At 44.3% G+C, this 23,449-nt stretch overlaps 1 protein-coding gene across 1 annotated transcript in view; it reads right to left on the bottom strand.

The window, feature by feature from the left end:
- LOC126092850 (facilitated trehalose transporter Tret1-like) overlaps window positions 1–23,449 on the bottom strand; it is an 80,697-nt gene that overhangs the window by 12,796 nt on the left and 44,452 nt on the right. Inside the window, exons 2-3 of the mRNA XM_049908580.1 lie at window positions 20,004–20,215; window positions 14,586–15,122 (exon numbers count right to left, since the gene is read on the bottom strand). Coding sequence (XP_049764537.1) covers window positions 14,586–15,122; window positions 20,004–20,215 — 749 coding nt within the window. The remainder of the gene's footprint in view (window positions 1–14,585; window positions 15,123–20,003; window positions 20,216–23,449) is intronic.

The raw sequence follows: 23,449 nt of genomic DNA, 5'->3' as shown, positions 1-23,449 counted from the left end.
GTGGCCCAGTTCATGGCTGAAGACAATCCAATCATTTCCCTATACCGAGTAATACACTAAGCGCCAAACAAACTGGTATAGCCGTGCGTATTCAAATAAACAGACATAAGTAAACAGGCAGAATATGGCGCTGCAGTCAGCAACGCCTATATAAGACAAAAAATGTCTGCCGTAGTTGTTAGATCGATTACTGCTGCTACAATCGCAGGTTATCAACATTTAAGTGAGTTTGAAAGTGGTGTTATCGTCACCGTACGAGCGATGGGACACATCTTTTCCGAGGTAGAGTTGAAGCGAGGATTCTGGCGTACGACCTTTTCACGAGTGTACCGTGATATCATGAATGCGATAAAACATCAAATCCCCGACATCGCTGAAGCCGGAAAAAGATCCTTTAAGAACGGGATCAACGAAGACTGAAGAGAATCGTTCAGGGTGACAGAAGTGCAATCCTTCGACATATCGCAGCACATTTCAATGCTGGACCATCAACAAGTGTCAGCGTGCGAACTATTCAACCACCGATATGGGCTTTCGGAGCCGAAGACCCACTCGTGTACCCTTGATGACTGCACGACACAAAGCTTTACGCCTCACCTAGACCAGTGAACACCGACATTGGACTTTTGATGAATGGAAACATGTTACCTGGTCGGACGAGTCTCGTTTCAAATTGTATCGAGCGGATGGACTTGTACGGGTATGGGGATAACCTCATGAATCCATGGACGCTGCATGTCAATAGGGGACTGTTCAAGCTGGTGTACGCTCTATAGTGGTGTGGGGCGTGTGCAATTCGAGTGATATGGGATCCCTGATACGTCTAGATACAACTGTGAACGGTGACACTTATATAAGCATCCTGTCTCATCACCTACATCTATTCATGTCCATTGTGCATTTCGACGGACTTGGGCAATTTCAGCAGGACAGCGCAACATCCCACACGTCCAGAGTTGCTCCATAGTGGCTCAAGAAACACTCTTCTGAGTTTAAACACTTCCGCTGACCACCAAACTCCCCAGACACGAACGTTATTCAGCATATCTGGGATGCTTTGCAACGTGCTGTTGAGAAAAGATCTCCACCCTCTCGTACTCTTACGGATTAATGGACAGCCCTGCAGGAATAATGCTGTCAGACATCAGTCGAGTCCATGCCACGTCGTACTGCGGGACTTCTGCGTGCCCGCAGGATCCCTACACGGTATTAGGCAGGTGTACCAGCTTCTTTGGCACTTCCGTGCAGTAACTGCTCACACGCTGCATAGACAAGGAAATCCATCTACAGTAAAACCATAGAATACGTATGGGGAAAATCTCATACACTGATCTTCAACAGTTGCTTCTGATAATTATCGTTGTATTGGCCACTCCCTATATATTAGAGAGTATGGAGATTAAACACTAAGGATAAGTGGAGGTTGCTTTCAATCTAACAATTCAAATACTAATTTGCGGGACCCTTTGAAATTGTCTTCCGAACTAGTGTTCTACATCTACATCTACATGGATACTCTGCAAATCACATTTAAGTGCCTGGCAGAGGGTTCATCGAACCACTTTCACAATTCTCTTTTATTCCAATCTCGTATAGCGCGCGGAAAGAATGAACACATATATCTTTCCGTATGAGCTCTGATTTCCTTTATTTTATCGTGGTGATCGTTCCTCCCTACGTAGGTCGGTGTCAACAAAATATTTTCGCATTCGGAGGAGAAAGTTGGTGACTAGAATTTCTTTTAATGATTTCCAGCCCAAATCCTGTATCATTTCTGTGTCACTCACTCCCATATTTCGCGATAATACAGAACGTGCTGCCTCTCTTTGAACTTTTTCGATGTACTCCGTCAGTCCTATCTGGTAAGGATCCCAGCGCGCAGCAGTATTCTAAAAGGTGACGGACAAGCATAGTGTAGGCAGTCTCCTTAGTAGGTCCGTTACATTTTCTAAGTACCCTGTCAGTAAAACGCAGTCTACATCTACATCTACATCAACATCCATACTCCGCAAGCCACCTGACGGTGTGTGGCGGAGGGTACCTTGAGTACCTCTATCGGTTCTCCCTTCTATTCCAGTCTCGTATTGTTCGTGGAAAGAAGGATTGTCGGTATGCCTCTGTGTGGGCTCTAATCTCTCTGATTTTATCCTCATGGTCTCTTCGCGAGATATACGTAGGAGGGAGCAATATACTGCTTGACTCTTCGGTGAAGGTATGTTCTCGAAAATTTGACAAAAGCCCGTACCGAGCTACTGAGCGTCTCTCCTGCAGAGTCTTCCACTGGAGTTTATCTATCATCTCCGTAACGCTTTCGCGATTACTAAATGATTCTGTAACGAAGCACGCTGCTCTCCGTTGGATCTTCTCTGTATCTTCTATCAACCCTATCTGGTACGGATCCCACACTGTTGAGCAGTATTCAAGCAGTGGGCGAACAGGTGTACTGTAACCTACTTCCTTTGTTTTCGGATTGCATTTCCTTAGGATTCTTCCAATGAATCTCAGTCTGGCATCTGCTTTACCGACGATCAACATTATATGATCATTCCATTTTAAATCTCTCCTAATGCGTACTCCCAGATAATTTATGGTATTAACTGCTTCCAGTTGCTGACCTGCTATTTTGTAGATAAATGATAAAGGATCTATCTTTCTGTGTATTCGCAGCACATTACACTTGTCTACATTGAGATTCAATTGCCATTCCCTGCTCCATGCGTCAATTCGCTGCAGATCCTCCTGCATTTCAGTACAATTTTCCATTGTTACAACCTCTCGATACACCACAGCATCATCTGCAAAAAGCCTCAGTGAACTTCCGATGTCATCCACCAGGTCGTTTATGTATACTGTGAATAGCAACGGTCCTATGACACTCCCCTGCGGCACACCTGAAATCACTCTTACTTCGGAAGACTTCTCTCCATTGAGAATGACATGCTGCGTCCTGTTATCTAGGAACTCCTCAATCCAGTCACACAATTGGTCTGATAGTCCATATGCTCTTACTTTGTTCAGTCTTTGGTTAGCCTTCCCCGCAACACTTTCTATGTGTTCCTTCCAATTTAAGTTGTTCGTAATTGTAATACCTAGGTGTTTAGTTGAATTTACGACATTTAGATTAGACTGATTTATCGTGTAACCGAAGTTTAATGAGTACCTTTTAGCACTTATGTGGATGACCTCACACTTTTCGTTATTCAGGGTCAACTGCTACTTTTCGCACCATTCAGATATTCCTTCTAATTAGTTTTGCAGTTGGTTTTGATCTTCTGATGACTTTATTAGTCGACAAACGACAGCGTCATCTGCATCGTCGAGCAGATGCGCGGAACTATGGGCCTGTATCTCTCACATCGATCTGCTGTAGAATTTTTGAACATGTTTTTTGCTCGCGTATCGTGTCATTTCTGGAAACCCAGAATCTACTCTGTAGGAATTACGGAAACAGCGATCGTGTGAGACCCAATTCGCTTTATTTGTTCATGAGACCCAGAAAATATTAGATACAGGCTCCCAGGTAGATGCCATTTTCCCTGACTTCTGGAAGGCGTTCGACACAGTTCCGCACTGTCGCCTGATAAACAAAGTAAGAGCCTACGGAATATCAGGCCAGCTGTGTGGCTGGACTGATGAGTTTTTAGCAAACAGAACACAGCATGTTGTTCTCAATGGAGAGAAGTCTACAGGCGTTAAAGTAACCTCTGACGTGCCACAGGGGAGTGTTATGGGATCATTGCTTTTCACAATATATATAAATGACCTAGTAGATAGAGTCGGAAGTTCCATGCGGCTTTTCGCGGATGATGCTGTAGTATACAGAAAAGTTGCAGCATTATAAAATTGTAGCGAAATGCAGGAAGATCTGCAGCGGATAGGCACTTGATGCAGGGAGTGGCAACTGACCCTTTACATAGACAAATGTGATGTATTGCGAATACATAAAAAGAAGGATCCTTTATTGTATGATTACATGATAGCGGAACAAACACTGGTAGCAGTTACTTCTGTAAAATATCTGGGAGTATGCGTATGGAACGATTTGAAGTGGAATGATCATATAAAGTTAATTGTTGGTAAGGCGGGTGCCAGGTTGAGATTCATTGGGAGAGTCCTTAGAAGGTGGTCCATCAACAAAGGAGGTGGCTTACAAACTCTCGTTCGACCTATGCTTGAGTATTGCAAATCAGTGTGGGATCCGTACCAGGTCGGGTTGACGGAGAAGATAGAGAAGATCCACAGAAAAGCGGCGCGTTTCGTCACAGGGTTATTTGGTAAGCGTGATAGCGTTACGGAGATGTTTAGCAAACTCAAGTGGCAGACTCTGCAAGAGAGGCACTCTGCATCGCGGTGTAGCTTGCTGTCCAGGTTTCGAGAGGGTGAGTTTCTGTATAAGGTATCGAATATATATTGCTTCCCCCTACTTATACCTCCCAAGGAGATCACGAATGTAAAATCAGAGAGATTCGAGCGCGCACGGAGACTTTCCGGCAGTCGTACTTCCCGCGAACCGTACGCGACTGGAAAAGGAGGTAATGACAGTGGCACGTAAAGTTCCATCCGCCACACACCGATGGGTGCCTTGCGGAGTATAATTTGGGATGTAGATGTAGAAACAACGGAAGACGGCTGCTCAGATTGTCTCCCAAATCGTTTATATAGATAAGGAACAGCAAAGGGTCTATACCACTACCTTGGGGAACGCCTGAAATCACTTCTGTTTTACTCGATGAGTTTCCCTCAGTTACTACGAACTGTGACCTCTCTGACAGGAAATCACAAATCCAGTCACATAAATGAGACGATATTCCATAAGCACACAATTTCACTACGAGCTGCTTGTGTTGTACAGTGTCAAAAGCCTTCCGGAAATCCAGAAATACGGAATCGATCTGAAATCCCTTGTCAATAGCACTCAGAGGTTTTTAAAGATATGGTTCTGGGCAAGACATCGGATGTTGTTGTGAAATTACCAAAATATTTCACATTCGCAACCGGCGGAGTCTTCAGGTGCGGTACACACACAGCTGAGACTGTGACCATAGCCTCCTATTTATGTCGGACTAAAAAGAAACTACATAGGTATGAATCAGCAGAATTCAAGTACCGGTAGCACAGACATCGTGTTCGGCAGCGAGAGAGATAGCCACGCAACCTGTCAGAGGATGGACAGGCAGCTTCGACGCAAAGGCTGTCAGCCACACTGTGCACTGCTGCCTGCCGCTCCAGCGCCCTCTGTCGGGACCCGCCTGCCGATATACGTGTCCGCGCTGGCGTGTGCCCGTCCTCGCCGCTGTCATATGGATATCTACGTCGCTACCGCAGCGTATCCCTTGTGCGACTGACAGTTCCTCTTTGTACTCTGCGATACGATATTGCGATATTGCAGTGCCTGTGTTATTACGAATTAAGCTGTAATGTTCCTTAGAACATGCGTGCATGTCCGAAGGATCATCACGTCGTAATTCGGAATAACACAGCCACTGCAATATCGTATTTATCCGGTGACACCGGGTTTCCAGCATTCAAGTAAAACTTCTCCCCTGCATGGGGAAATACGTAATGGGTGGCCAGGTTGTAGACACATGACTGACGACATATGGAAGTTTGGGTCGGGCCGTAAGTCGTGCACTGATAGTCAAATAGTATTATACAGAGAACACTAATAGATTAAGATTGCTGGGGAATTCAGAGATGCCAGCCTTGTACGATTACAGATAACTGGTACTAGAACGTCTTCGATCCTTTCACGAGACACTACAGAAAAGAAATCAAGTCCGTGGCAAGACGCACTGGACTACATCCTCATGAAGAAATTAGACATCAAATTATTTTTTTAATCATCTTATGTCATAAGCAGAGAAGTTTTAAGTTCTCAAGGGGATACAGGGTTTTACGTTTTCCTTATGAAGATGAGAGACTTCACGTTGTAACAACAACAACGCTGTACTATTGTACATATAAATAATTTTTTTTCTTCTGATTTTTCGATAAATTAGTGTAATCGATGTTCTGATTTCATTTCTTTTTTTGTTTCATGTCATTGTGTTAAGAAAACTGTAAACAAATTTCAATGTGAATATTAATGTTTATGTCAAATGTCAAGCAATATTGTAATAAAATTGAAAGGTAACAAATGTTGAAACTGTTGTAACATGTTTAAAATTGTAACTGTGCGTCTGATCCATACGTAGGTAATGTATTAGGATATGTAGAATGCAAAACCTCGTGTGAATACCCGGTCTGTAAGGGAGCGGTAAAAGTTGGATGTCAGGCGAGCGCGGGAAAATGCGCACGGGCGCTGCACGGCACAACGGGCTCAGCAGTAGTAGTCGGAGTTGGGCATTGGTCTGAGCAACACGTTCTGGATCGAGGAGGCTCTCCTGGAAGACGTGGTTTCATTGAGCCTCAGGTATGCCGCTCCAACGCCCATACAGCATGGCAAAATTCCATAGGCACTAAACGGAAAAGTATTGCGACGCTATGAAGAAATAAAGTCCCGATATGTCAAGAACCATAGCTGTGGTTGTATGTGTGCTCTGTGCCTCGCCATCTCGCCGCTTGCCAACCGCCGCATCGATACAAACAGGTTGAAACTTTTAGTACTGTATTCGTATGGACCAGTGTTACTTTTGTTCCATACTGTTCAATAACAACTTAATAACAACTTAAATTTTACCAGAACTTTCCTTTCATTTAATTATCCTCACAACTAACCTAAATAGGGTCCTTTCCAAATGTTGTGCAATCCGAGTGTCCCGAGATGAAAAATTAAAGTTCGTGTTAATAATAATTACCTGCAGACCTAGCTATATTAGAATGATGTTTAAAGAACTGTTTTGTTAATGAACCAGTAAATTAATAACGAAGGTCTGACAAAGTTGGAAGATAACTTTAATATTGATTTAGTAATGAAGTTTAATTTTTTTGAGACAGATATAAAGGTATTTAAATAAGCAGGAAATAAGATAAAAAGAGTAGTAACTCATATTTTGGAAATCTTGAGCGCATATTGATTTCAGTAATCAATTTTTTTATACAGTGATCATAACAGTTTCAGGGTCCCCCCCCCCCTTTTTATTCATTTGAATTCTGAAGTGTTCTAAACTGATTTGACCAGCAAAGTTAAAGTCAATATAAAAACCAAAATTTATCAGTGTTTTATCCTTATCAAAATTGACATTGTGTGTGTGATTCGAAAGTGCTATTTCTAGGGTAACCTATGCCCCATGTTAATCAGATCAATACACAGTACGAAGTTGTGTAGTAAACATTATAGTGTGGTGTTATGTATTTATGGTTTATCCATATCAGTACAGAAAGTGAAATTATCAGTTCAATAGATTTTCTGGCTCTAAAATTTACCATATTATGCAGTGTTACTACGTGTTGTTTTGCATGAATGTACATCAACTTGTACAGGGAAGAAAACTCAGTTAATGCCTAATTAGGCTGGCGACCGTATTATTAACAAATTGGTAGCACCTGCTGTGTTGCTTTTTGTCCGTCCTGACGTGTAGTTGCATTTCGGACTTGCTTGACGTATCATTGTTATTACAGAGTGGGTGTAAGTCTGATTTGCCTCCATTCAGGTACACGTGGTCAATATCTATACGAAAATCCTTTCTCATAGGGTGAAGCCCGTCAACTTACCATAGTACAGGCTTTAAGGAGTATCGTGTGCCCTAAGCGCACGTTACAACGTTTCATTTTATTGTAATATACTTACTTGTCTTTCCAATATCAAGAAGAAGAATTTCCTTTAATTAATATTAAGAAGAAATATTTCTTCTCGTTTATGTTAGCAAAGGTAATTTAGGCATCCGGCTTACAGAAAAAAATAGGAAGCCGAAAAAAAAATGTGAACGAGCACTCGCAAAAAGGCAAGAAAAATTGGGATTTGGCTTCAAAAACATAAAAGAAGCACATAAAATAAAAAAAGTAAAGAAAGTTGGTAGAAGATTGGACTCTTAATAATAATAATAATAATAATAATAATAACAATAACAATAAAAACGACAAAAGCCTGAAAGCTAGCCGAAGAAGGCAAAACAAGGTGAGCGTTTGGAAGGGCTGTGAGGGGAGAAGGGAGGCCCTAAAGAAATAAAAAAAGAGAAAAAAATAAAAAAATTAAAAAAAATGGTAAGGCAATCGCTCGCGATAAGAGGAAAATCCAGTTTAGAGTTCCGGTCCGGCACAAATTTTCACTAACGTGATTCTGTTATACAGCTGTTGGTAGTCCATATTCGCAACAGTGAATACATTTCATGAAGTTTCTCTTTATAGTTGACGTGATTTTAAAATGGCCACCGCTGGATCGCATGCCTTACTAACATGGTATCCAGCGTTCCTGTTCACCAGAAAAGGCGAGCTGCGAATATCCACCGCTTCTTTAATAACACTGTCCCAGTATGGAGATGTCGGCGAGAGGATTCTTGTGTTTTCTGTAGTCCATACTGTGACCGTTACTGAGACACTGATCGGCCACTGTGGGTATCTCTGGCTGGTCCCGAAGTGTGCCATTGCACAGATTGCGCCATCTCTTTCAAATACCCAGACCGTAAATATAGCTATGTGTATGCTGAATTAACCAACACCAGAGCTCCAACATCGAGGGACATACGAGTATATGATCAAGTGATGAGGAACCTTGCTCTGTATATAACTGAGAATCGCCATTGGATGACTCTGCGGTCAATGGTGTGACGTGTTATCCACTGTGGCTTTCTTCGTACGGCCAACCTAGTTGTCGATGACAAATACGAGATGCGATTGTGATTACACAGTATCTGTATGTCTGACGCAACCATCTGCCCGCAGTGTCGCCTGATGGATAGGGACGAACATCACCTAGTGTGTGGATCCTCAGCAGACGTGTGGCCACTGATATGAACGATGGTCACTTCATACCTTCGAACTGCGCTACACGCGATCTAGCCGCAGGTGTTACTCTCCCAGGAAGACACGTATTTTCCATCTGTTAAGGTCCGTGATCTGATGTGGATCAAAGGATTATCAGTTTATTATCTTTTCCATTCTTCTGTATATTATTCTTGTAAGCAGCTTCGATGCATGAGCTGTTAAGCTGATTGTGCGATAATTCTCGCACTTGTCAGCTCTTGCCGTCTTCGGAATTGTGTGGATCATGCTTTTCCGAAAGTCAGATGGTATATCGCCAGACAGAAGAATGGAAAAGAAAATTGAGAATGCGCTTGGTGACGATCAGTTTGGCTTTAGGAAAAGTAAAGGGACGACAGAGGCAATTCTGACGTTACGGCTAATAATGGAAGCAAGGCTAAAGAAAAATCAAGACACTTTCATAGGATTTGTCGACCTGGAAAAAGCGTTCGACTATATAAAATGGTGCAAGCTTTTCGAGATTCTGAAAAAAGTAGGGGTAAGCTATAGGGAGAGACGGGTCATATACAATACGTACAACAACCAAGAGGGAATAATAAGAGTGGACGATCAAGAACGAAGTGCTCGTATTAACAAGGGTGTAAGACAAGGCTGTAGCCTTTCGCCCCTACTCTTCAATCTGTACATCGAGCAAGCAATGATGGAAATAAAAAAAGGTTCAGGAGATGAATTAAAATACAAGGTGAAAAGATATAAATGATACGATTCGCTGATGACATTGCTATCCTGAGTGAAAGTGAAGAAGAATTAAGTGATCTGCTGAACGGAATGAACAGTCTAATGAGTACACAGTATGGTTTGAGAGTAAATCGGAGAAAGACGAGGGTAATGAGACGTAGTAGAAATGAGAACAGCGAGAAACTTAACATCAGGATTGATGGTCAGGAAGTCAATGAAGTTAAGGAATTCTGATACCTAGGCAGTAAAATAACCAATGACAGACGGAGCAAGGAGGACATCGAAAGCAGACTCGCTATGGCAAAAAAGGCATTTCTGGCCAAGAGAAGTCTACTAAAATCAAATACCGGCCATTCTGATACCTAGGCAGTAAAATAACCAATGACAGACGGAGCAAGGAGGACATCGAAAGCAGACTCGCTATGGCAAAAAAGGCATTTCTGGCCAAGAGAAGTCTACTAAAATCAAATACCGGCCTTAATTTGAGGAAGAAATTTCTGAGGATGTACGTTTGGAGTACAGTATTGTATGGTAGTGAAACATGGACTGTGGGAAAACCGGAACAGAAGAGAATCGAAGCATTTGAGATGTGGTGCTATAGACGAATCTTAAAAATTAGGTGGATTGATAAGGAAAGGAATGAGGAGGTTATACGCAGAATCGGAGAGGAAAGGAATATGTGGAAAACACTGATAAGGAGAAGGGACAGGATGATACGACATCTGCTAAGAGATGAGGGAATTACTTCCATGGTACTAGAGGGAGCTGTAGAGGGCAAAAACTGTAGAGGAAGACAGAGATTTGAATACTTCAAGCAAATAATTGAGGACGTAGGTTGCAAGTGCTACTCTGAGATGAAGAGGTTAGCACAGGAAAGGAATTCGTGGCGGGCCGCATCAAACCAGTCAGTAGACTGATGACAAAAAAAAAAAAAAAAAAAAAAAACGACATAACTGTTTGACGTAATTTTTTACCAAGTATTCGATAGTATTGTAACGGATCCACCCCGAAGTTGGGATGTACCTTATACTGCTCCTTTTATGGGCCCTAACGTGGAACACAGCACTATGAATACATTCTCCTAAAAGACAGGCCCACCCATGAGCCAGCCATGTCTCGCGTATATACTGCTCCTTTATTCTTTTCATTGTACCGTGGTTGTGGCAAATGTCTTGCTTTTGCTTACGGCCTCTACTGTTTTCATGTTTGCACACATATTAAAAAATGTTACTGCTATCATACATGATTTTTTTTAGTTTTGATTTTCTTCCTCTTATTTATAGCCCTCATAAATGTGTAGTTGACTCTTACAGATGAGCATTAAATACAGTGGTGTCCAAAGTAAAAAGCAACAAACAATTATTTCCCCGCCCTGTGTCTAATTCACGATATCATCATCCAAACTGACCTGCACAAAAGATGGCGTTCTGTTCAACGGACGACCACACCAACGATGGGAAGAATGGAAGCAGGTCAGTCGCAAACTGATGTGACCCATTGGTTTAATGTGAATCATTATTTTCCGGATGTGGCGACAGTTTATAGAGTTTGAAACTACCCCGAACACCAGGGCGAGGCCGACCACGTGTAACATCAGAAAGAGAGGACCGTTATTTGGTTGTAAGGATGCAACAGTACCGCCTTAGTAAGGCACGGCAACTGGCATCTGACGTCGCAGCATCCGCTGGACGTGCTGTAGCGAGGCAAACGGTGTACACAAGGCTTCAGCAGAGTGGCGTTCATAGTCGGAAATCTGCTGTATGTATTCCTCTGACACGCCTAGAGTGGAGCCGTCAACATGCCACCTGGACGGTCGAACAGTGGGCCAATGTTCTTTTCACAGATGAGTCACGATTTGGTCTGAAGAGTGATTCTCGACGGATTTGCATCTGGAGGGGAACCCTGGAACACGATTTCTGCACCCAACCATTGTGGAAAGAGGCTGATATCGAGGAGGATCCTTAATGGTGTGGGCAGGAATTATGTTGACCACTCGAACACCTCCTCATGAAATTGCACGGTTGAATTGGAAAGGTTTAACTGCTGTCAGGTATCGTGACGAGATCTTCGGATCTCGTGTGCGGTTAATGCGAGAAGCTGTGGGCCCAGACTTCGTACTGCTGGACCATAATGGTCAACCTCATAGAGCACGCGTGGTTGATGTTTTACTGGAAACGGCAGATATTGCTCACATGGCATGGCCTGCTCGCTGTCTCGGTTTGAATGCCATAGAGCACGTCTGAGATGTACTAGAGACACGGGTTGCATCATGTCAGCATCCACCAACTACTCTCTAAGGCTTGGGAGCAGCATGGCTGGAAGAATGGGCTGAACATGAGATTGATGACAACATTCCCAGCACGCCGGGTCGTTTGTCAGGCCTGCATTTCTGTCAGAGGTGGTCACACCTCATACTGAGCAGATTAACGAGCTGTCGGAATGCGTGTGAAAATCCGTTAAGCTGAAAAAAACGAACATTTTTGTCTACCTATAAGCATATTTCATTTGTTTACGTTCTGTATTCTTTATATTGTTTCTGTTTTATTATCACCTGATTACACAGTTTTGTGGCAGATTAAACGCAACCTTGCAAAAATTTCTGTTTGTTGCTTTAATTTTGAACACCAGTGGCTTTGATGAAACGATGTCGATCACTTGCTCCTATCAAATATAGTTGAAATTTCGTAACGACATCTGACATGTCGCCCGAGAATCGTATTTACAACTAGTATGTCGGGAAATCCTCAAGTAACACAGTTTTATTTTCCTCACACTGAGGCTCCACCTACTGCTTCGATACTGGAAGAGAAAGTAGTGATTTGCGTTACGAACCGAGATAAAGGTGCGTCGCGATGCGCGATCCAGGAAGAAGTCTGCCAAGGAAGGCTTTTTCTAGGCTTGGCCGATGTCCTTTTTTACAACCTGTCCGTCGAGAAAGCCTCAAGCAACCCAGTTTTCTTTTGCTCCGCACTACTGCTTCGATAATGTGAGAGCAAGTAGTGATTTGCGTTACGTACCGAGATAAAGGCGCGTCGAGACGCGCGATCCAGGAAGAAGTCTGCTATGAAAGGCTTCTTCTTGGCTTTGTCGATGTTCTTATCTACAACTAATCATCAATGAAATCGCCGCGGGTTCGAGTCCTACCTCGGGCATTGATGTGTGTGTTGTTCTTAGCATAAGTTAGTTTAAGTAGTGTCTCTCGCATTATCGAAGCAGTAGTCTGGAGCATACAGTCCGAAAAAACACAGCTGGGTTGCTTGAGGCCTCCCCGACGGACTAGTTGTAGGTAAGTCTCTGTTGATCCTTCGTGGACAGGTGACATCAGCTGGTCAAGTAATTATCAAATGTTTCAAATGGCTCTGAGGATTATGGGACTTAACATAAGAGGTCATCAGTCCCCTAGACCTTAGAACTACCTAAACCGAACTAACCTAAGGACATCACACACATCCATGCCACAGGCATTATTCGAACCTGTGACCGTAGCGGTCGCGCGGTTCCGGACTGAAGCGCCTAGCGCCGCTCGGCTAAAACAGCCTTCAAGTAATTATTCTAGAAATTCTAGGGACCAATGACCTCAGAAGTTTGGTACCTTAGGAATTCACACATATTTGAACATTTTTTAACATTAATTGAATTCGTCATCAGATGTGTAACTGAGATGGTATTTTATTTTATTTTCACGACGAGTTTCGGAATTCCACTACGCCATCTTCACGCCCCATATGCATGTCTCAAAAATACAGTGCCATGTATTCCTGGATGTCGTGAGTGAATCCGTATTGCAAGTGTCCCGAATGAAGTACTTGCGATGCTTTGAATTCGCATCATCCAGGAGTACTTGAGTATTGCTCATCTGTGTGGGATTCGTACCAGGTCGGGTTCACAGAGGAGATAGAGAAGACCCAATGGAGAGCGGCGCGTTTCGTCACAGGGTTATTTGGTAAGCGTGATAGCGTTACGGAGATGTTCAGCAAACTCAAGTGGCAGACTCTGCAAGAGAGGCGCACTGCATCGCGGTGTAGCTTGCTGTCCAGGTTTCGAGAGGGTGCGTTTCCGGATGAGGTATCGAATATATTGCTTCCCCCTACTTATACCTCCCGAGGAGATCACGAATGTAAAATTAGAGGGATTCGAGCGCGCACGGAGGCTCTCCAGCAGTCGTTCGTCCCACGAACCATACGCGACTGGAACAGGAAAGGGAGGTAATGATAGTGGCACGTAAAGTGCCCTCCGCCACACACCGTTGCGTGGCTTGATGAGTATAAATGTTCATCATTACTAACATTTCTACAGGAGCGGGTATATAGAGTAAAAGGCATATTACTATAAACAAAACTAGGTCTACTTTGGGTCTTCGGGTCGATTCCACAATGCCATGTCTTGTAAGCGATGACATCTCGGTCGGCAAAAGATTCTAGTCCAGGCAGCGAAGCATTCTCACAACGAACAATAGCGAGTGTAAACCACCCACTGCCAGAATATGTGGCACTGCGACAGTATCGTTTATTTTTGAGAGATGCGTATGGAGCCTGAAGATGGTATAGTGGAAATGCCAAAACTGGTAGTCAAAATAAAATAAAATAACAGTTACACGGCTGTCGGCGAATTTCTTTGATAATTACTTGACTAGCTGATGTCCCCTGTGCACGGTGGATCAACAGAGACTTACCTACAACTAATCCGTCGGGGAGGCCTCGAGCAACACAGCTGTGTTTTGTCGCACTGTATGCTCCGCATACTGCTTCGATAATGGGAGCCGGCCGTGGTGGCCGAGCGGTTCCAGGCGCTTCAGCCCGGAACCGCGCGACTGCTACGGTCGCAGGTTCGAATCCTGCCTCGGTTATGGATGTGTGTGATGTCCTTAGGTTAGTTAGGTTTAAGTAGTTCTAAGTTCTAGGGGGACTGATGACCTTAGATGTTAAGTCCCATAGTGCTCAGAGCCATTTTCGATAATGGGAGAGCAAGCAGCGATCTGCTTTCCGTACCGTGATAAAGGCGCGTCGCGACGCGCGGTCCAAGAAGAAGTCCGCCAAGGACGGTTTCTGCTGGGCGCGACCGGTGTCCTCATCTCGGGAAGAGGACGCCGCGGATTTCTTGAGGCGCTCCAGCTCTTCTTCGACGTCGTAGTCGGCTCCGCGCAGCCACCGCAGCGACCTGAGAGCGTCGACGTCGCGACCGCGGGACAGCAGGTACTGCGGGGTCTCCGGCAGGGCGGTCCACGCCGCGACGAAGACGGTGGGCAGCGCGATGCAGAGCGCGCAGACGCTGCGGTAGGTGGCGACGGCGCCGACCACGTAGGCCAGCAGGATGCCCGCGTTGAGCTGGATGGCGAAGACGGTGCCGAGGGCGCCGCGGTGGCGCTCCTGCGCGACCTCGGCCACGTAGTGCGGCGCCAGGGCCAGCACGCCGCCCGAGCCCACGCCGGCGAACAGGCGCGCAGCCACCAGCCAGCCGAGCGAGCGGCCCTGCACCAGCAGCACGCCGCCCAGCGCGAACGGCGCCGCAGCCAGGTAGCCCGCCACCTGGCCGCGGGGGGAGGGGAAAGGGAACGCTTAAAACAACCTGCACCGCTATGTCAGTTCTGCTCAACCGGTATTTTTCGGCATTTGTTTGGTCTCGGTTACAACAGGTGATATATATACAGAGTGTAACAAAAAGGTACGGCCAAACTTTCAGGAAACATTCCTCACACACAAATAAAGAAAAGATGTTATGTCGACATGTGTCCGGAAACACTTAATTTGTACGTTAGAACTCATTTTAGTTTCGTCAGTATGTACTGTACTTCCTCGATTCACCACCAGTTGGCCCAATTGAAGGAAGGTAATGTTGACTTCGGTGCTTGGGTTGACATGCGACTCATTGCTCTACAGTAGTCCATCAAGCACATCAGTACGTAGCAATGTAGCATCAACAGGTTAGTGTTCATCACGAACGTGGTTTTGCAGTCAGTGCAATGTTTACAAATGCGGAGTTGGCAGATGCCCATTTGATGTATGGATTAGCACGGGGCAATAGCCGTGGCGCGGTACGTTTGTATCGAGACAGATTTCCGGGAACGAAGGTTTCCCGACAGGAACACGTTCGAAGCAAGTCATCGGCGTCTTAGGGAGCACGGAACATTCCAGCCTATGACTCGCGACTGGGGAAGACCTAGAACGACGAGGACACCTGCAATGGACGAGGCAATTCTTCGTGCAGTTGACGATAACCCTAATGTCAGCGTGAGAGAAGTTGCTGCTGACCACGTCACTGTATGGAGAGTGCAACGGGAGAACCAGTTGTTTCCGTACCGTGTACAGCATGTGCAGGCACTATCAGCAGCAGATTCGCCTTCACGGGTACACTTCTGCCAATGGTTCATCCAACAATGTGTCAATACTCATTTCAGTGCAAATGTTCTCTTTACGGATGAGGCTTCATTCCAACGTGATCAGAATGTAAATTTTCACAATCAACATGTGTGGGCTGACGAGAATCCGCACGCAATTGTGCAATCACGTCATCAACACTGATTTTCTGTGAACGTTTGGCCAGGCATGGTTGGTGATGTATTGATTCGGCCCCATGTTCTTCCACCTACGCTCAATGGAGCACGTTATCATGATTTCATACGGGATACTCTACCTGTGTTGCTAGAACATGTGCCTTTACAAGTACGACACAACATGTGGTTCATGCACGATGGAGCTCCTGCGCATTTCAGTCGAAGTGTTCGTACGCTTCTCAACAACAGATTCGGTGACCGATGGATTGGTAGAGGCGGACCAATTCCATGGCCTCCACGCTCTCCTGACCTCAACCCTCTTGACTTTCATTTTTGGGGGCATTTGAAAGCTCTTGTCTACGCAACCCCGGTACCAAATGTAGAGACTCTTCGTGCTCGTATTGTAAATGGCTATCATACAATACGCCATTCTCTGGGGCTGCATCAGCGCATCAGGCATTCCATGCGACGGAGGATGGATGCATGTATCCTCGCTAACGGAGGACATTTTGAACATTTCCTGTAACAAAGTGTTTGAAGCCACGCTGGTACGTTCTGTTGCTGTGTGTTTCCATTCCATGATTTATATATATATATATATATATATATATATATATATATATATATATATATATATATATATGTTACTGGTAACCGAGTAGGCATCAACGGATCTCCAATTTAGTATTGGAGGGCAACGTGGAGGGTAAAAATCGTACAGGGAGACCAAGAGATGAATACACTAAGCAGATTCAGAAGGATGTAGGTTGCTGTAGGTACTGGGAGATGAAGAAGTTTGCACAGGATAGAGTAGCATGGAGAGCTGCAACAAACCAGTCTCTGGACTGAAGACCACAACAACAACCGAGTAATAAGATAGAGAGATCGATAAATTACCCATAGCACCAGTGCTAATTTTTTTCGTTTTCAAATAAACCTTTTCTTTTAAAAACACAGCAATTTTTTTAGTAAAATCTGCGTTGGCTTGAAATATTACGTTATAGAAAATTGGAAAAGCCATCAGTGCTATTCCAATAACAATTCCGAGGGAAACGAGCAATAAAGAATTAGTGCAGTTTTGCTGAGACAATAATGTCCCTGTTGCCTTCTGTCGAGATTTAAGGTACGCCTGTACGAGGGGCGTTTGAAAGTTTTCTCTGAACACTACGGGACTTAACATCTGAGGTCATCAGTCCCCTAGAACTTAGAACTACTTAAACCTAACTAACCCAAGGACATCACTCACATCCATGCCCGAGGCAGGATTCGAACCTGCGACCGTAGCAGGCGCACTGTTCCGAACTGTAGTGCCTAGAACCGCTCGGCCACCCCGGCCTGCGTTTGAAAAGTCCGTGCAAAAATAAAAACTACTTACGTGTTTGGGGTAAAACTTTTTTATTTTTCGACATAGTCTCCTTTTAGACTTATACACTTCGTCCAACGCTGTTCTAATTTGTTGATCCCTTCCGAATAATAGGAATTGTCTAAGTCTGCAAAATTGCTATTAGTTGCTGCAATCACCTCCTCGTTTGAATAAAATCTTTGTCCCTTCAGCCATTTCTTCAAATTGAGGAACAAATAGTTGTCAGTGGGAACCAAGTCTGGAGAATAGGGGGGATCTGAAACGAGTTGGAATCCTATTTTCAATAATTTTGCGACCACAACTGCTGAGGTGTGTGCTGGTGCATTGTCGTGATGGAAAGGACTTTATTGTGGTCCAATCGTCGGCTTTTTTCTTGCAGCTCGGTTTTCGAACGGTCCAATAACGATGAATAATATGCACCTATAATAGTTTTACCCTTTTCCATGGCCAATGAGGATTAACCCCTGATAATCCCAAAAGACAGTCGCCATAACCTTTCCGTCCGAAGGAATGGTCTTCGCCTTTTCTGGTGCTGATTCTCCCTTGGTAACCCATTGTTTAGATTGTTGTTTGGTCTCAGGAGTACAGTAATGTATCCATGTTTCATCCACAGTGACGAAACGACCCTTAAAATCCTGTGGTTTCTTCCTAAACAGCTGCAAACCATCCTAGCAACACTTCACACGATTCCGTTTTTGGGCAAGCGTGAGTAATCGCGGAACGCATCTTGCAGATAGCTTTCTCATGTCCAAATGTTTATGCAAAATATTATGTACCCGTTCATTTGAGATGCCCACAACTCAGTTCAGAAATACTTCCTAAGAACAACAGATAAACTGATCTGTATCAGAAATCAGAAATACACCAACTGAAAGGCAATACATGTGATGGAAGATACACAGACCAGACCAGGAGGACATTTGACACCAGATACAAAGAACATGTAAGAGCATAGAGGTACAGGACAAATCATTCAACTTTTGCAGAACACTTACACCAACACCAACATAAAATTACAGCCAGAGAGGCAGACATGGAAATCATAAGTATATACAACAACAAAAACCACCTCCTCTCCTTACAAGGGAACTACCACATGCAGTAACAGAAAAGAAACAACTCATGAATGATCAGACCAACTTGGCAAACTACACACTGTTTAAACTCATCTGCCACTGAATATAACATTAAATACATACATATGACCACAGGCTTCATTTACCACGACCATCTCCTCCCAGATTGTCCTACAATCCCTGACTTCCCCCCTCCCCCCCTCCCCACCCAAAAAATCAACCGACCCCCCATTCTTCTCCTGTCTCTACATATATCAATAACTCTCTCTCTCTCTCTCTCTCTCTCTCTCTCTCTCTCTCTCTCTCTCACACATACACACACACACACACACACACACACACACACAGACACACAGAGAGAGAGAGAGAGAAGAGAGAGAGAGAGAAAGAGAGAGAAACAGTCGTTTCACAGGTTGGGAACACTCACAACGTGGTCGAAAACAAACGAGCAGACATAAAGACTGTGGCAGTTCAGAATGAGAAACAGTTTAAAAAAGTGAATTGTAAATAGTGCAGCGCAGGAAATACTGCCAAGCGCAAATGTGAAATGAAGCCTTTCGACACCAACTGCTGCTAGCAAGGAGGGAGGAAGCACAGTATGTAAAGAAACACCGTATGTAAGTTGCACACCAACTTTAAAAAGAAAACGCTGTTTTTAACATATACAATCAAAAATGTGCAAACGTATGTATCCAATTTACAGAATAACCACGGAAGATGCTTTAAATATAAAAGCGAAACAGGCCTGCAGTAAAAAATTTTTAATTGGATTGCAGTCAGATCAAGACTGATAACCAATAGTAACAGATTTTTCGATCTTTGTTCAGCTTTTACCTTTGTATTGTACTGTATTGTATTGTATGTTAACCGGGGACCTAGAAACAACGGAGAGGCTCCGTCCTCGCCACAGCCGCAGTAGTCCACAACCCGACGACGACTACCGCAGTCCACTTCACCCCTCCGCCACCCCACACCGAACCCAGGGTTACTGTACGGTTCGGCCCCCGGTGTACCCCTCCAAGGAACGTTTCAAACCAGACGAGTGTAACCCCTACGTTTGCGTGGTAAAGTAATGGTGGTGTACGCGTGCATGGAGAACTTGTTTGCGCGGCAATCGCCGACATAGTGTAACTGAGGCGGAATAAGGGGAACCATCCCGCATTCGCCGAGGCAGATGGAAAACCGCCTAAAAACCATCCACAGACTGGCCGGTTCACCGGACCTCGACACAAATCCGCCGGGCCGATTCGTGCCGGGGACCAGCCGCTCCTTCCCGCCCGGAAAGCCCTGCGTTAGACCGCACGGACAACCGGCCGGGCTTTTACCTTTATTATAGGAATTAACAGGAATAGAAAACTCAAAATAGGTTATTTCAGACACCGGTTATTTTGAGTGGTTTTAATAGTGTGGTTGAAGAAGCAAGGAAAAACCGATATCGCCGAAAACCGGTTCTTTCAGCGATAACCGGCGCCCCTACCTTGCGGCCCCAGCGCGCGCTCGCCGCGCTGTACAGCGGCGGCGTGAAGGAGCTGGCCAGGATCATGGCGGCCGCCACCCACGAGGCCTCGTCCTTGCTCAGCGGCGACTGCAGCGGGCTGGGCCGCAGCGCCGTGCCGTTGCTCTCCAGCATCGGCAGCGCCACCGCCGGCCAGCCCAGGCAGTAGCCGTTCGCCAGCGTCGCCAGGTTCACTGCGGACCACAGAAACACTGTCTCCCAGCCGTCTCCGTAGCGCCATATCGTTATAAAATTACGATTCAACAGTGAAACGAATCTACACCTGCGTGACATATGTTCAGTTCAAAAATGTTCTAATGTGTGTGAAATCTTGTGGGACTTAACTGCTAAGGTCATCAGTCCATAAGCTTACACACTGCTTAACCTAAACTATCATAAGGACAACCACACACACCCATGCCCGAGGGAGCACTCGAACCTCCGCCGGGACCAGCCGCGCAGTCCATGACTGCAACGCCTAAGACCGCTCGGCTAATTCCGCGCGGCGTATGTTCAGTAGTAGGTGACAGTACAGCAGAGTCATATCGACCTTTCGATACCATTCTTTTTCAGCTGTTGTTTCATTCAAACAGGAAGGAAGATAACAAGGAACTGATGTTCAGGTTGACAATTATTGAACTACGTGAAAAAAGCTTAAATTACTTACAAACTACTGCGTGCACACACTTTATTCAACATGTAAACGTTACTACAGCTATTCGGATGTAGATTAAGACATGATGATGTGGCGCAGACGAATAGAGAAATTCTGCATGACCCGCTGAAGTGTCGGAACATCGATGCTGTCGAAGACGGTCTGAAAGGCTGGTTTCAGCTCAATAATGGTTTTGGTGTTATTGCTGTACACCGTGTCTCTAATACAGCCTCACAAAAGGTTTGTACTGTAGAGGGTGACAAATATAATTGACAAGATACGATGCCAGGGTAGAATTTTTTACTTTGGAAAGCAATAAAGAGACAGCCAACACGAGTATCCTCAAGTGTTATATTCGATTTTTTTTTTTTTGAGTCATCAGTCTTCTGACTAGTTTGATGCGACCCACCATGAATTCCTTTCCTGTGCCAACCTCGTCATCTAGGAGTAGCACTTTCAACCTACGTCGTCAATTATTTGGCGGATGTACTCCAGTCTCTGTCTTCCTCTACAGCTCCCTCTAGTGCCATGGTAGTCATTCCCTGATGTCTTAACAGGTGTCCTATTATACTTTCCCTTCTCCTTGTCAGTGTTTTCCACATATTCGTTTCCTCTCCATTTCTGCGCAGAGCCTTCTCATTACTTACCTTATCAGCCCACCTAATTTTCAAGATTCGTCTGTAACATCACATCTAAACTGCTTCGGTTTTGATTCTGCGCAGAACCTCCTCATTGCTTATCTTCTCAGTCCACCTAATTTTCAACATTCGTCTGTAGCACCACAACTCAAATGCTTCGATTTGCTTCTGTTCCGGTTTTTCCTACAGTACATGTTTCACTGCCATACGAAGCTGTGATCCAAATGTGGATTCTTAGAAATTTCTTCCTCAAATTAAGGTCTATGTTTCATACTAGCAGACTTCTTTTGGCCAAAAGTGCCCTTTCTGCCAGCGCTAGTCTGCTTTTCATACCCTCCAAGCTCCGTCCGTCATTGGTTATTTTGATGCCTAGGTAGTAGAACTCCTTTACTTTATCTACTTCATGACCATCAGTCCTGATGTTAAGTTTCTCGCTCCTCTCATTTCTGCAACTTCTCATTACTTTCTTCTTTCTTCGATTTACCCTCAGTCCATATTCTGTACTCATCAGATTGTTCATTCCATTTAGCAGATCATGTTATTCTTCTCCACCTTCACTCAGGATAGCAATGTCGTCAGCGAATCGTATCACTGATATACTTTCACCTTGAACTTTAATTCCACTCCTGAATCTTTCTTTTATTTCCAACATTGCTTCTTCGATGTACAAATTGAACAGTAGGGGCGAAATACTATAACCCTGTATTGTACCCTTTTTAATTCGAGCACTTCGTTCTTGATCGTCCACTCTCAGTATTTCCTCTTGGTTCTTGTACATATTGTATATGACCTGTCTATCTCAATGGCTTACTCCTATTTTTCTTGGAAATTCGAACATATTGCACCATTTTACATTGTTGAACGCCTTTTCCAGGTTGACAAATCCTAGGAACGTGTCTTAATTTTTCTTTAGTCTTGCTTCCATTATCAACTGCAACGTCAGAATTGCCTCTCTGGTGGCTTTACCAAACTGATCGTCATCTAACACATCCTCAGTTTCCTTTTCCATTCTTCTGTATATTTTTCTTGTCAGCAACTTCGATGCATAAGCTGTTAAGCTGATTGTGCGATAATTCTGGCACTTGTTAGCTATTGCAGTGTTCGGAATTGTGTGGATATTTTTCCGAAACTCAGACGGTGTGTCGCCATTCTCATACATTCTACACACCAACGTGAATAGTCGGTTTGTTGGCACTTCCCCCAATGATGTTAGAAATTCTGATGGAATGTTATCTGTAGCTTCTGTCTTATTTGTGTTTAACTCCTCCAAAGCTCTCTTAAATTCTTATTCTAATACTGGATTTCCTATCTCTTCTAAATCGAGTTCTGTTTCTTCTTCTATCACACAGACAAATCTTCCCCTCATAGAGGCTTTCAGTGTACTCTTTCCCCCTATCCGCTCTCTCCTCTCCATTTAACAGTGGAATTCCTGTTGCGCTCTTAAGGTTGTTTTGACTTTCCTGTATACTGGATCAGTCCTTCCGATAATCATTTCTTTTTCGATTTCTTCAGTTCCTATTTATTCCATTCCTCAGACTTGTATTTCGATATTACTGAATTTCCCTAAACATTTTTGTACTTGCTTCTTTCGTTGACCAACTGAAGTATTTCCTCTGTTTCTTTCAAATGGTTCAAATGGCTCTAAGCACTATGGGACTTAACATCTACGGTCATCAGTCCCCTAGACTTAGAACTACTTAAACCTAACTAACCTAAGGACATCACACATATCTATGCCCGAGACAGGATTCGAAACTGCGACCGTAGCAGCAGCGCGGTTCCGGACTGAAGCGCCTAGAACTGCTCGGCTACAGCGGCCGGCTCTGTTTCTTTCCAGTTACCTTATTTGTACCTATATTTCTCTTTCCAACTTCTGTGAGTGTTCTTTTTAGAGATGTCCATTCTTCTTCAACTGTACTGCCTACTGAGCTATTCCTTATTGCTGTATCCATAGCCTTACAGAACTACAAGCGCTGTTCGTCATTTCTTGGTATTTCTGTATCCCACTACTCTGCGTATTGATTCTTCCTGGCTAATCTCTTATACTTCAGCGAACTCTTTATCACTAGTACATAGTGATCTGTGTCCGTATCGGCTCCTGCATAAGCCTTACAATCCAGTGTCTGATTTCGGAA

Source organism: Schistocerca cancellata, chromosome 7 (genome assembly GCF_023864275.1).
Source record: "Schistocerca cancellata isolate TAMUIC-IGC-003103 chromosome 7, iqSchCanc2.1, whole genome shotgun sequence".
Classification (NCBI taxonomy): Eukaryota; Metazoa; Arthropoda; class Insecta; order Orthoptera; family Acrididae; genus Schistocerca; species Schistocerca cancellata.
This window is presented reverse-complemented; position numbering and strand designations above follow the sequence as displayed.